Here is a 15,002-nt window from a genome sequence, read left to right on the forward strand (position 1 = left end):
ACTAGAGACTTGCATGTATAAACTAAATATAGCACAAACTGACTGTGAAGCTGCTTAGGATCCACATGCAAGTACCTAAATGTGTGACAACAACAAAGTATGGCAACTTGTAAAGGCAGAAATTTGTCGTGATAGAAAGAAAATGTTGGAAATGTAGATGGAGTATACTTTCCTTAGAAGTGAAAAACTTTGAACTTGTAGTGGTGAACTTGTAGTGGTATATCTTCCATGTAGCTTCTGGCTTTTGTGAGGTCTCTCATGATGAAAGCATGCTTCTTAGCACAAGCGGAAATTATATCTGGGATATTCTTATATTGTGCCACCAAGTCTTATATGTAGGGGGAGATCACTCTGCCCAACTGCCAAACAGATTGGCAGACAACTTTTAGCTCTCTTTAGCTAAAAGTAGTATCTGGGAGGACTGGATTTGCGAGGTAGTTGTAGTTCTCCTAAGGTATTGATTGGGTAACATATTTGAAGAAGAAACTTGTAAAAGATTATTTTCTTGAGGAAATCTTTGCTTTATTTCATGTTTTAAGCCTCCAATTAAATCATTTCTATTTCAAATTCTGATTTTGCAGAACTTGCTTAATTTTCCCCTGTACCTAGTTCAATACTTTGCAAGGTGATGGTCCTTCTCAGACTTTAGTTTCTTCTGCAATTCTTGCTGATAAATATTCTTTCCAGACTTAGCCATTTCAGCAGTTGGAATAAATCAATAGAGTGCTGGTTAAACAGCTGTAATGTCAAGTTGTGTCTTCTGAAAAACCATACACAGGACTAGATAGAAGGAGGGGCAGAGGGGGAAATTTACCAGGCACAGACTCTTTCTCTCCCGTTTTGTCCTTGGTGTCAGGACCTTTTTCCTCTGATCCCTCTCCCACTACAGGCTTTGGGGACACTTCCTTATCCTTTTCTGCCTTGCCAACATCTGAAATAACATTGCAAACAATATCAGAAATAATAAAAGTCAATAACAGTACATACAAGTCCACAATATGAATGCCATTTCCAACTTTGAAACATCTCGTATTCAGTACTCTTCATTTAACCACATAATTAATCTAACAATTTTAATGCGATCCAAAAGGAAGAAGTTCAAAATCTGTGTTTGATCTGTAATTAAATAAAAAGTAAATAGTGTTTATATTGGTTTTGAAACCGAGTCTATACAAATTCCTACTGCAATGTGATTTCATGTTAACAGTTGCAAAGTATAAGTAGCTTCTCTGTTATAGAAGACTGTTTCTCCAAATTTCATTTATTACCCCTTTACTTCAGTCTACTGTCCATGATAAAGCTCCTTCCACACTGCTTGGAGGATTTTACAGTTTTTGGGGGTATTTTTTTTTTTTTGTAAACACGGTTGGTCAAGATGCACAGTAAAGGATACACATGTTGTTGGTATAGATGCACAATAAAAGACAGACATGTTCTTGGCATAGATGCAGACCTGCCAACCCTAACAGTTTTAATAAGGTGTTACAAAATGTCATTTACTGCTGTTGTCAAGCTGGAAAACAAGAATTTAAAAGCCCAGAAGTGTGATTCAAGACTGATGTAGTGATGGTGAACATTGTGTTCAACAAGGCCTACAAGTTTACATGGACCTTAATTACCTTCAGTAGTTTCACAAAATGCAGCTCAAAACCCTGCAGAGCTCAATGGCTGCTTGCTATCTCTCAACATAATCCTTAAAAAAAATTCAAATTTCACATGGATCATGGCGACAGCAATAATCGTTCATACCATGTACCATATTCAAATCAATGAATGGTGCCTACTAAATGTAACTGTTGCCCTTGCTTTTTTCCCCAAGAATCTGAATATTATCTTTTATTTTTCTGTACTTATTAAAACTTTAAAAGAGGTTTATTATCTCTTTGAATCTGACAATGTATCCATTGATGGATGCCATTTGTAAAACACCTAAGCAACAGCTTGATCATGCAAATGTTTTGCATCACAAAATACACAGTTTAAAGCATCTAAGTTACTCCTATAAAATGTCTGGTTCACTGACCAACTCCACTGAATCTAATATGAAACTTGGATCCAAATCAAACACATACAAGCCAGTATCTGGATTTTACCACAAACAATCGTATTTAAGTAATTTGTGCTTTTATTCCATAAGTCCTTATTGTATGGGGAATTTCCGTAAGACTCATGGAAAAATCATTAAGGTTTCTCATGTATGTAGATGCACAATAAAGGATACACATGATGCAAGTACTGATGCGCAATAAAGGAGAGACATATTTGTGATGTGATTTGGACTTTTAACGTTACTTTAACAATTTTTCAGTCATATCGCTATGATGTCTGCAATGTGGCAGTTTATAGCAATGTCTAGCACTGAGGCATCATGCCGCATACATGAAGCATGATGTCCCACCCAGTCACATTATTCTGACACCAGGCCAACCAGTCCTAACACTAACCTTTTAATGCTGAGTGCTAAGCAAGGCAGCTGTTAGTACCATTTTTGTAAGTCTTTGGTTTGACTCGGTCAGGGATCAAAGACCTCCCGCATCCGAGGTGGACGCTCTAGCCACTAGGCCACCGGAGTGGTAAAGGAGAGACATGTTGTATAGATGCATAATAAAGGATAAACATGTTGGTATAGATACACAGTAAAGAATAAACAGTGATTTTGGTATAGATGCATAAAGGTTAGACATGTTGGTATAGATACACAGTAAAGGATAAACATGATTTTGGTATAGATGCACAATAAAGGATAGACATGTTGGTATAGATACACAGTCAAGGATAAACATGAATTTGGTATAGATGCATAATAAAGGAGAGACATGTTGGTATAGATGCATAATAAAAGATAAACATGTTGGTATATATACACAGTAAAGGATAAACATAATTTTGGTATAGAAGAACAATAAAGGATAAACATGTTGGTATAGATACACAGTAAAGGATAAATATAATTTTGGTATAGATACACAGTAATGGATAAACATGTTGGTACAGATACACAGTAAAGGATAAACATGTTGGTATAGATACACAGTAAAGGATAAACATAATTTTGGTATAGAAGCACAATAAAGGATAAACATGTTGGTATAGATACACAGTAAAGGACAAACATAATTTGGGTATAGATACACAGTAAAGGATAAACATTTTGGTATAGATACACAGTAAAGGATAAACATGATTTTGGTATAGATGCATAATAAAGGATAGACATGTTGGTATTGATGTATAATAAAGGATAAACATGTTGGTATAGATCGAGGACAGTCGTGTATAGATGCAAAATAAATGATAGACATATTTTATAGATGCACAGTAAAGGATAGACATTTTAGTATACATGCATAATAAAGGACAAACATGTTGGTAGAGATACACAATAAAGGATAGACATTTTGGAATACATGCATAATAAAGGATAAACATGTTGGTAGAGAAACACAATAAAGGATAAACATGTTGGTATAAATGCACAGCAAAGGTTAATAATGTTGGTATAAATGCATAAAGAAAAAACATGTTCTTTGCACAGATGCATAATAAAGGATAGACAAGTTGGTATACATGCATAATAATGGATAAACATGTTGGCATAGATCCATAATAAAGGATAGAGATGATATTGGTATAGATGCACACTAAAGGATAGACATGGTGGTATAGATGCATAATAAACGATAGACATGTTTTTGGTAAAGATGAACGGTTAAGGATAAACATAAGATGCATAATAAAGAATACACATGTTGGTATAGATGCAAAGTAAAAGATAGACATATCTGTACAGATGCATAATAAAGGATAAATAAGTTGTTGGTATAGATGCACTATATATTATATACATGTTGGTATAATACAGAGAATACAGGATAGACATATTGTTAGTATAGATGCACTGTAAAGGACAGACATGTTGGCAGAGATGTATCATAAAGGATAGACATGTTGGTATAGATGCATAATAAAGGATAGACATGTTGGTATAGAAGCACAGTAAAGGATAGACATGTTGATATAGATGTGTGTGTGTGTGTGTGTGTGTGTGTGTGTGTGTGATTTGGATTTTTAACGTAGCTTTAAAAAAAAATCAGTCATATTGCTATGATGTCTGCTGTGAGACAGATTATAGTGATGTCTAGTACTGGGGCATCATGCCACAGCCATGTAGCATGATGTCCCACCCAGTCACATGATCCCGACACCAGGCTGACCAGTCCTAACACTAGCCTCTTAATGCTGAGTGCCAAGCGAGGCAGCTGTTAGTACCATTCTTTTGCAAGTCTTTGGTATGACTCAGCCGGTGATCGAACCCACGACCTTCCGCATCCAAGGTGGACGCTCTATCCACTAGGTCACCGGAGCGGTGGTATAAATGCAGAATAAAGGATAAATATGCTGTTGGTATAGATGCACAAATAAAGAACAGACATGTTGGTGTAAATGCTCAATAAAGCATGTATCTGTTGGCAGTGTAAATGCACAATCAAAGATAGAAACTGATGTGGTTGGTATGAATGCACAATAAAGGATATATATGTTGTTGGCATTGAACAGGTGTGGGCAAAATACTGCCCATGGGCCTGATTTGGCCCATGATCTGGTTTAACCATTGGCAAACATTTTAGGGTGTGAATGTAAAATTCACTTATCTAGCCCATACCCAGGAGGAAGTTGCCCGTGCCTGGTATAGATGAGAAATAAATTAAAGATAGTATAGATGAACATTACAATTTTTCTTTTCTCCTGTGCCTAATTTTTGAGCAATTTTTTTCTACAATTGGGTATTTTGAGAAGTCCGCTTCTCATCACTCCTAAACTGCTCAAAGAATTTAACTGAAACTCTCAAGTTAAAGACTGGTAGTTAATGAGTGTTGAGTTTAAGGTTTAATTTTTTATATTCTCCCTCATTTTTGGTAAGTTTCTGCAGAATCTGTCAAAAATGTGGTACATGTATGCTGAGACATATTACCATCAGGTTACTTCCATGCAGCAAGAAGAATTTTACTGAAACTTTGTAGACAAAATAAGTGTTTTGTATAGATGCACATTATGGATTTATCTGTCTTATCCTCTACCTCATTTTGGGGTAATTTTCTTAAAACCTGTCAAAAAGGGTGTATTTTGATAAGTTTTAGGACAATGCTTGTCATTGCTACTTCTTTCCTGTTGTTTTAACAATTGTTTTAAATTTTGTAGCTAATAAGCAGTCAGTGTAGCTAATAAGCAGTTAGTGTAGCTAAATAAGCTGTCAGTGTAGCTAAATGTATAGTGTAGCTAAATGAGCAGTGTAGCTAAATAAGCACTCTGTGCAGCTGTACAATAAGATTTATTGTTCTCCTTTGTCTCATTTGAGGAAATATTACTGAATTATTTTTTTTTAAAGGTATCTGGAGAAGTCAAGTTTTAGGAATATCTTATCTTCTCCATCCATGCTACCTGAAGGATTACATTAAAACTTTGAAGGCTCAATAAGTGACTGTTGTACATGAGCAAAACAGTTTTAACTTAATTTCTCTGCCTCAGTTTTGGGGTAATTTTCTGGCAAAGTTATCAGAAAGCAGGCATTTGAAAAGTTGAATAAAACAGAAGGAAGCTCATCACCTCTCCTCCCAAGCTAATTTGAATTGTATGTAGGTTAACTTAGTGCCTGGTGCAGCTATGCAATTGGGTTTTAATAAGGGCTTGACATGATGAAGTCAGCAAAGTTATATAGTAATCACATCTTTCACCAATCCATCCATCAGAAATTTGATTTCCACAAGAGAATTTTACTGTGAACTGTAGTATTTTAACCTAAATTTGGTTCCCACAAGAGAATTTTACTGTGAACTGTAGTATTTTAACCTAAATTTGGTAGGCAGCTTAACATTGATTAGCTCTTGAAATTATTTCCAGCATTATATGTAAAGATGCCAATGGATACCTGGGTACTCGGATACCCACTCATTAATAATAACCATTATAAAATGAATAACTCGGTACCTGCAAAAAACAAAAAGTATTCCAAGTTCAGATCAATACACACAAAAAAGATTACAATTTGAGCTTGTGTCGTGTAGCTTATCATAGGGGCTCATAAGGCTGCTTACAATTTACTTGTCATACATGTACTATATAATAACATAGGGAGGATATTTCTCTCCTTTCTCATGTGACCTATTTAAGAATCAACACTGATATTTAAACCTAGACTGTCCTAATTTCATGCCTGTCCATGGTTCATGCGCCTTTTTTCTTGTGACTTAAACCTGCTTGTTTTGAGATCCTGATGACATTAACTAGGTCAATACCTTTTGTCGACAGCGATAGTAAGTACTGATTAAGAAATTTTCATCTAAATAAAATTTAAATATGTACTACAATTCAAATAAAAGAAAGAACAATATAAATGTCCGGTTTAACTAATGCTATTTTTGCCTCAAGTTTGTGGCCCTGGAGTGAGTATTACCTGTTCTAATCAGGGCCACTGTTCAAACCCAAGAAAGCTATTTTTTCTCATGGCAAAGGCAACACAAAAACTTGGTTACCGTAACATGCACTTCTTATACCATGTTAGGAAAAAATGAACGGAATGGACAATTACATAGAATGAAATTTTTCAATGAAATATTTAAATATAAAGGAACTCTTTCTTATTTAATAACATTGAAAAAAACTCTAATAAAAACTGACCATGCGTGTAAGTATGATAATTTCTGCACTAATTTTACTTGAAACGGTTCCAAGGAAACAGCCTGGATTTTTTAATGGGAAACCACTTGTCATAGATTCATTCCATTTTGATATTACATGCTTAGCGGACCAGTCTATACTGCAAATAAATGGCACCAGGTATCATTCAAAAATGGGCTGTATCGATGTGACTGTTGAACGTTATATTACTGAAAAATGTTAGATGAGAGGGATTTTGTTAAACTTAAAAGCATGTTGCACGAGACTGTTGTTAAGGGACAAACAAAGGCAGATCAAGGATACTACAACAGTCATTATTTGTAGACTTTATGACTATTTGCGAAAATTACTGTAGACATGAAGACTAATTAAAGTGAATGTTATGCATAAATAATTTATCCATTTCTTTTGTGTCTATACACTTGCATTAACTACTAATCCACATGGATTTGGCCGATTTGTGACAAAAAATTTAACTGCAGATCCAGGTAAGTAGCAAAAAAAATGTACATTAAATAAAATAAATACAGGGCCGGCGCTATCATATAGGCAAACTAGGCAGCCGCCTAGGGCGCTGATTTCACGGGTCGCATTTATCCAAATCAACAAGTTTTGTAAAATAAATAAATTTCAGTTTTTTTGAGGGTCGTTTTTTATCATGTTTTATTTCATACAGGGACAAATAATCGGGTAGATTCAGTCTGACCGAAACACCAAAATATTTTCGGGGGGGGGGGGGCACCAGAATCTAACCTTGCCTAGGGCGCCAGATAGTTTGGCACCTGCCCTGAATAAATATGTACACTTTTCATACAGTTTTATGCATTTATGTCATGTAATATATAAAATGCTCTTTTTATGCTCAGGTTACGCTTTTTGCCTCTTACATTAGTAATACATTACACTTATACCTTTCTTGAGGGTTGGCATGTGTGAACCTACAACAAAGCAGTTCAGGTTCATATTTAATACAATTTCCCTTTGATCGGTTATGCAGGTAATCATTAGGATTGACAGGTACCCGGTAGAAATTTCAGAAACTTTTGACATATTTAATTATACGTTATCTTTTAGAAGAATTATAACCCATGACTGCCTGTCCCACTAACTTTCATTTCTGCAGCTGAACTTTATCAAGGATTGTTGCATTTTCAAAATCTGGCATGCAGCTTATTGCCAATGAAACCTTAAAGAGTCAAATTTCCAACATGCAAGTTTTCTTTCAGGAGTTATGCCCCCTGACTAATCATAATTTAAGTTTCCACTGCACAACTTTACCACGGTTTGTTGGATTTCAACCAGATTTGTCATGGAACTTAATAATGATAAGACCATGAACGAGTTCAATTTCCAGTATTGCACACTCATTTATAAAAATCATATCCTTTAACTGTCTATCCTCCTGATTTTGCTTTCTATAGCAAGGCTTCTCAGATTTCAATTAAATTTGGCATGCCACTTTCTACTTGAGGACATTATAAGAATTTTCATATCCAGCATTCAGCATAATTTAAGTTGTTCCTGCTGACTGCTGAGCCTCCTAACTTTAGTTTCCATTGTATTTCTTCCTCAATAACTGTTGGATTTCAACCAAGTTTGCCAAAGAGTTTTATACAGATGGGACTTTCCATGAATTTGATTTCCTTCATTCAATTACCTAGTTACGAGGCTTATGGTCCCATGATGGTTCATCATCTTTAGTTTCTCTAGCATTACTGTACCAAGGATTGTTCGACTCAAATAAATTTCTATTCAATTTTATATAGACAACTCTGAATGAGTTACACTTAAAACAAGTCAGGGCCTGAAAAAGTTTTGTAAGGAGTTATCAAAGCTAGAGAGACCTTAAGTTTCTTTATGAGTTAAATTCGTTTTGTTATATATCTATTTTCTTATATATATATTTGTTATATATCTATTTTGTTATATACCTATTTTGTTGCTGTTGGCTTTTATAACAACTCTGACAGGCACAGCAGAAGAAATCAAGGATTTCTTCTTAAAAGTAGTTCTCAGCACGTGGACACCATAAATGATATGACAGGTCTGTGACAACTAGACTGAGATAGGAAAAGTAATGTTAGTAAAACAGTTTGATTCCTCTGTCACATGGGCTAAAAAGGTTTGTCCTAATGAGGTGGTAAAAGGGGTTCTGGAGCTGTTACTGACTGTAACATCTTAGATCGCTTACAGGATGATAACCCTTGTGGATTGTTATGCTTGCTGAAAAGGAAATCTGCAGTGATGTCAGCATGTATACTAATGGCATACTCGTCCCTCAAAGTGTGCTTCATTGCCTTCCACCTATTACTGTAGTCCACTGACTATAGGTCACATGAGGGACATATCTAACATGTATTCATGAATTAGCAACCAGTGCAAGTTAAACAAGCAGAATGGTTGTCATTCCTATGCGTCCAAAATTCCAATGTTTACAGAGTTACACTTTGTCTTGCCATTGGTCAAAATTTGTACCACAAAACTAGAGCAGAAAATATGGACGTGTCCTTTTTATGAACTCAAGAATGTGGATATACAGAGCTACAAACTTTTTACAATTTATCTGTAAGGACCTACATTGCAGCCTATACAGTTAACTTAGTTAGGCATCCTATAAATAAATGACCTGTATATTATTTCCATCTGCTGTGGAAATTTCCATCTGCTGTGGAAATTATACAGCAAATTCTACATTGCATATGTTAACTGCATATAATGTAAACCTATAACTAGGGTTGAACTGATTCATCAATATATCGATACATCAATACTTTTTTTAATGTGACAAATTTCAAGCGATGAAGAATCGATACAAAACGATACTTACCTTATGATAGTTATTTTAGTCTTCAGTAGTCATGATTAATTATTATTAGTTTGCCTCATTATTCTTTAAATAGAGAATTCATCTGAAACAGCATTTGCAATCCGAAACTCAATTTTATTAGTAAAAACACCCCTCAAAAACCTTCACCCACTCCCCCCGATTGACAATACTCGCTTGCCATCAGCAAATTAACACAAAGTGACATGGTTCGTAATCTGCACTGCCCCCATTCCATGCTAATTATCTTAACTCAGCAGCATGTTCAGCATATAGGATACATTTCAAACGTGTTCCACATGTATAATGAAGTACTCTGATCATCATTTAATAACCACTTTTACGCTAAGTTTCTACATTGAATTTTATCGCATCTGCTGTGGTCGATTTGAATACTACACTACCATGTTATATGGTGAAATTTGTGAAATTTGTTACACCGAAATCTCATTGGCGGTTATTGCTTGTTCTGGTACAGGTCAAATAATAACTTCCAATCAGGAATTGGTGTAGCTTCTTCCCTGAATGACAAATATGAAGTGCTGGCAATGCAACAGAAACATTTCGCAAAAGCCATAAATTTATATGTAAAGTACTTAAAGAGAGATGCTGTCTGGGGTGGGTGGGTGATTGTGTGAATTGTGCAATATTTGTATGAATTCGCACACTTGAACATCAATGTGCAAGAACTCCCACAAATTAGCTGAAAGCCCCACATCTGAAAATGTGCTCGGCGAAGTATACACTTTTAATTTAACCATTCTTGTCACGACATCTGTTTTTTGGGTAGACCATTGTTTACATATCTGGGTTTTTCAAGCATAACATGAATGGTTGTTAAACTAAATTTGACTGGCACATTGTGCCCTGAAATAAGTATTATGGCACAGATTGATCCTTCCATGAAGGAAGTTTTACAAATGCGTGTTTAAAATACAGGCAACCTAGAAAACCCAAAATATCTGATTCCTTGCATGGTTCATTACATTTTTGTTCAGCAGATACTGAATGGTCGTAATGATGACCACAATTTTTAAAGTTATGAAGTATATCAGACTATTGGAGCTGGAAAATTTTTAATGGAGATGCCAATGAGTGATTTTGAGCCTGAAAATTGTGTTAAATATGAGTCAAATGTACATGATGAATGGATAAAAACAGACAGCATGACAGTCAGTCATCCTTTCAACAGTATTTCCAGATTAAATGTAGAAAAGGCAGGATATATTGAGCCTAATTAAAATACAGACAATTTAAAAGTAGAAAGCAATTTTTATTTTGTTTATCAATCACTTTTGCCCTGTGGATCATATGCTACAAAACCATATATCTATATCAGGGTCAAGATAAACTGAATAAATAAGGATGGAAAAAAATGAAATCAAGAAGTAAAGATATTTTTCTTTAATACCTCTGTCTGCACAAGCAGAATATGACAGTGATGGCCTAAAACCCTAATAGAGCATTATGGAACTGATAAGAAACTTCGGGCATTGTAGTCAGTAAACTATGTTTAGTGAAAAATCCTATTTTGGAGAAGATGTATCCAAAAAGATAATATCAGACAGCCTTGGAAAATTGTACATAACAGCCACAAAGATCAGTTCCCAATATCTTCAAGCTGACAAAGGTAGCTATGCATGTGTCCCTTCTGAAGGAAGCACAGAATAATATTCATACATAGATCAGGAACAGAGTATTCTCAGAAATAATGAAAAGATTAATACTTACACAATTAGATATCTTTTAAAGATTTTCATTCAGTAGAGCTCTAAGAAAGTGGAGCATAAAGAAAGACCGATATTGAAGTGAACTATTACCATTTCCTACTTCCCTCCTTCTTTTCTACTCTCCCCTTCTTTCGTTGACAATGGGTAAAGCCATTCTTAAAATAAAATCCTAGCAGAATGTCTCCTTATATTGTATATGGGGAACAAATTTTAAATTTCTCTTTTTATGCAGAGATATTTAACCAGTGAATGAAGGTGCTGATGGAGTAAATAAAATTAGCACAGAATCAGCAAGGGGGAAGATTTCAAACTGCTTGTGTAAATTTTAAAAAAAAAATTATAGAAAAGGACTGAGTGTTGTCAGTAGCTTTCCTTCTTCACTAACCAATACAAGTAAATGTGGCTGCAGCAGTCTATGGCATCTACAGGATGTACATTGTGATAGATTTTGTTGGTATTCATCCTCAATCCCATGCCTGGATTTGATCTAGATGAGATTTTCTTTGTAGGAGGAAATTACTTTATTTCTTCTGTTTTGAAGATGACATCATAATGTCTTCCAAGTTTAAGTGAGACATGAAACTGGTCATAAGATGTTTTCAAAGCATTCATGCTGTGCAAAACAAAGGGCCTGGTGGCTAAAGTGAGTTAAAGGAGCCACCATTAAAAGGCTTAAAACTCTGAATAAAACTCACTGACAACCAACAGGTAGTCTGTTTGAAAGTATTTTTGTTCTCTTGTCATCGAAGAGAATTGCATCAAAATATATGATAACTATAAAAATGAAGCTATAGGAGAAAGCCGATCACCCTAACAACATGCACAAGCAAAAATGTGCCATTTTCAATAACACAGGATTTGTGTACAAAATAATGAAAACCATTTTCCAACAGAATCATGAAAATCTAAATAATATAAAATTTCACAAACAATAGGACAAGCAGCAAAGTTGAATGCATTTTCAAAATAAATTTATAACAGAAGTGCTGGAGCCTGATTTTCTTCCATACAATTCATCGGACTGAACAAAACTGACATTTTCTCCAATATATCTTATATACCGAAAAGCAGCTTGACCATTACTTTTCAGTTTAGGTTATACTGGTTTCAACTTATTTGCTTTATATGCACATACAATTTTTATGATACATTAAAGAAAGAGACAGGCCTCCAATTTTCTAAACAATGGCTACACCTTATTATCCTTTAAGAATACAAGTAATAATTCCTTGTTTTTCTGCTGAACACATTTCTCCTGAAAGATACCTATAGTTTATTTATGTCCTGCATCTTTTTAAAACCAGGGCTCTTACTATCCGGCATTTTTGTAATCGCTTTATGAATCTTAGACTCTGTAAACAAACCTTCTTATCTAGATGTTTCACATTCATTTAATTTTCTTATACCATTGTGGTAAGATTGTTGTAAGATTGCCATTTAAGACAACTTTATCTACTGTTCTACATTTGTGCAATTCTTAAAATAGCTAAAATAAAAAGCACATATAACAAATGCTTGGTGTTAGCTTCATACCGCATTTCATTGACTATATCCTGTTTCGATATTACTGCACTATCGTCTGGGATTAATTTGGTAATCATCTTACATAGAAAGTATCTATTTTATAAAGTAGAGAAGTAATAACTCACCTTTTGTCATTCCATCCTTACTTGAATGTATTCTTACTTTTCATTTTATCCTAATTTCCAACAATTCCCTTTGTTTTTTTTAAAAATAAAAAATCTGAACATTACTTACACTAAAATTATCATGAAGTTCTCTTATTTCTTGTGCCAATAATTATTTAGTTTCTACGAAATTTGTCTAGTAGGTTCAGAGAGAAAGAAAAAGTAGGAAGGTCATAAAAGAAGGTCGGAAAGATGAATACAAATAATTGGGCTACTGTAAAGACTTAAATGCACTAATGTATCAAGGACTCTTAAATTTCAAACAAATTAGGCATGCAACATTATATGTCTAAGACCCTGAATAAGTGTAATTTCCATATCATTTGTATGAGTTATAGCCCCTGAGAGCATACACAAACTTGTTTCTGCAATGCAACTTGACCAGAAATGTTGGATTTCAGCCAGATTAATCAAGCACCTTTACAGTGATGAGACCTTGAATGAGATGTATTTCAAAGTTTCCCAAGTTCCTGTGTTTAAGTCCCTGATGAGCAAACTGAAGTGAGTTGGTCCTTTTGCACTGCACTCACTGCTAATAGTTTTTCTTGCTCTAGCTCATTTTTGGGTAACTTTTTTAAAAGACTATCAGAAACAGGTATCGTGAGAAGTCAATCATTTATCATCACTTCTTTCCTAAATAAATGGAAGAAAACTATAGAATTTGCAGGTTTTATCAGTGGTTGTGAAGACAGAAAATGCGTTGTTTTTTTTCCAATAGTGAATTTTGGATTATTTTCTTTATCAGAAAACCAGGGCCTGGAAATTTATGTGGTCCAAGGTCCATGACCCATATTTTTTTGACCTATGTCATGTCACCTGTTGCCAGCATTAGCTCACAAGAGCTTTAATATTTCTTAGTTATTCTTATTAATGGAAGATGTACAACCTAATCCTAAAACATCTGAAATGAGTCATAAAAGTACCCTGTGATGCAATCATATGTCAATCATTCGATAGTGAGAAACTGGTGTTGTAAAGCATTAGTGTGTATGTGTTGATTTAGATTTTTAATGTAGCTTTAAAAAAATTTCAGTCATATCGCTACAATGTATGCAATGTAGCAGTTTATAGTGATGTCCAGCATTAGGGCATCATGCCACAGACATGAAGCATGATGTCTGACCCAGACACATTATCCTGACACCGGGCCAACCAGTCATAACACTAACCTCTTAATGCTGAGTGCCTAGTGAGGCAACTGCAAGTACCATTTTTACAAGTCTTTGGCATGACTCGGCTGGGGTTCGAATCTGTGACATCCCACACGCTCTAACCACTAGGCTGAAGATTATGTAAGTGATTGACATTTGTCCAATTAGAGACAAAAGCCATGCCAGAACCACAGGGATATGAATGTCGGCAACATCAGCTACATCTAGTTGTTGCTATAAATGCTCGTTTTTTTTTTTTACTGTTGTTGATAATTAGGACTTTTCCTGTATAATATCTGGATATGTGCAAAATAGGATACATCACAAAGATGCACATGTGACATTTACTGTATATACTTGCTTTTAAGTCAAGTCCAACTGAAAAATGCACACAGATCTGCCACTGCATAATGCACACACAGATCTGCCATTGCAAAATGCATACAAAGATCTGCCATTGCATAATGCACACACAGATCTGCCATTGCAAAATGCACACACAGATCTGCCATTGCATAATGCACTGGCAATTTGATTTGGTCTGTGCAATTTGTTAGTAATCAGTAGAACAAACAGAGACCCTGATCTGTTGGCAGATTATGCAATGGCAGATCAGGGTCTATGTTGCTTGCAGTGGGACTCGACCTCTAAGTGAGTACATACTGTAATATAAAAGTCATGAGATACTTTAGGAAAAATATTTTACAGCTGTAAGGTTTTAAACATGACACATAAACTCTGAGGGTGTCATAATTTATGTGCAGCAGGCAGAAAGAGTTAAGGTTTGGCCCTATTTATATTTCAGTGAGGAAATACAGGGGAAAAAAAAACAATCTGAATGCTTTTGTACATGGTATTTACAAAATTAATTAACAATATTGCTATCCATAATTTTAATACACTTTGCCTGCAATTTCTGACTGCTCCAAGCAAT

At 34.9% G+C, this 15,002-nt stretch overlaps 1 protein-coding gene across 1 annotated transcript in view; it reads right to left on the bottom strand.

The window, feature by feature from the left end:
• Positions 1–15,002, bottom strand: part of LOC149799169 (uncharacterized) — a 145,903-nt gene that overhangs the window by 67,078 nt on the left and 63,823 nt on the right. The window contains exon 14 of the mRNA XM_089958148.1: positions 815–931. Coding sequence (XP_089814274.1) covers positions 815–931 — 117 coding nt within the window. The remainder of the gene's footprint in view (positions 1–814; positions 932–15,002) is intronic.

This window comes from Sinohyriopsis cumingii, chromosome 5 (genome assembly GCF_028554795.1).
Source record: "Sinohyriopsis cumingii isolate HCF-2022 chromosome 5, ASM2855479v2, whole genome shotgun sequence".
NCBI classification, from domain to species: Eukaryota; Metazoa; Mollusca; class Bivalvia; order Unionida; family Unionidae; genus Sinohyriopsis; species Sinohyriopsis cumingii.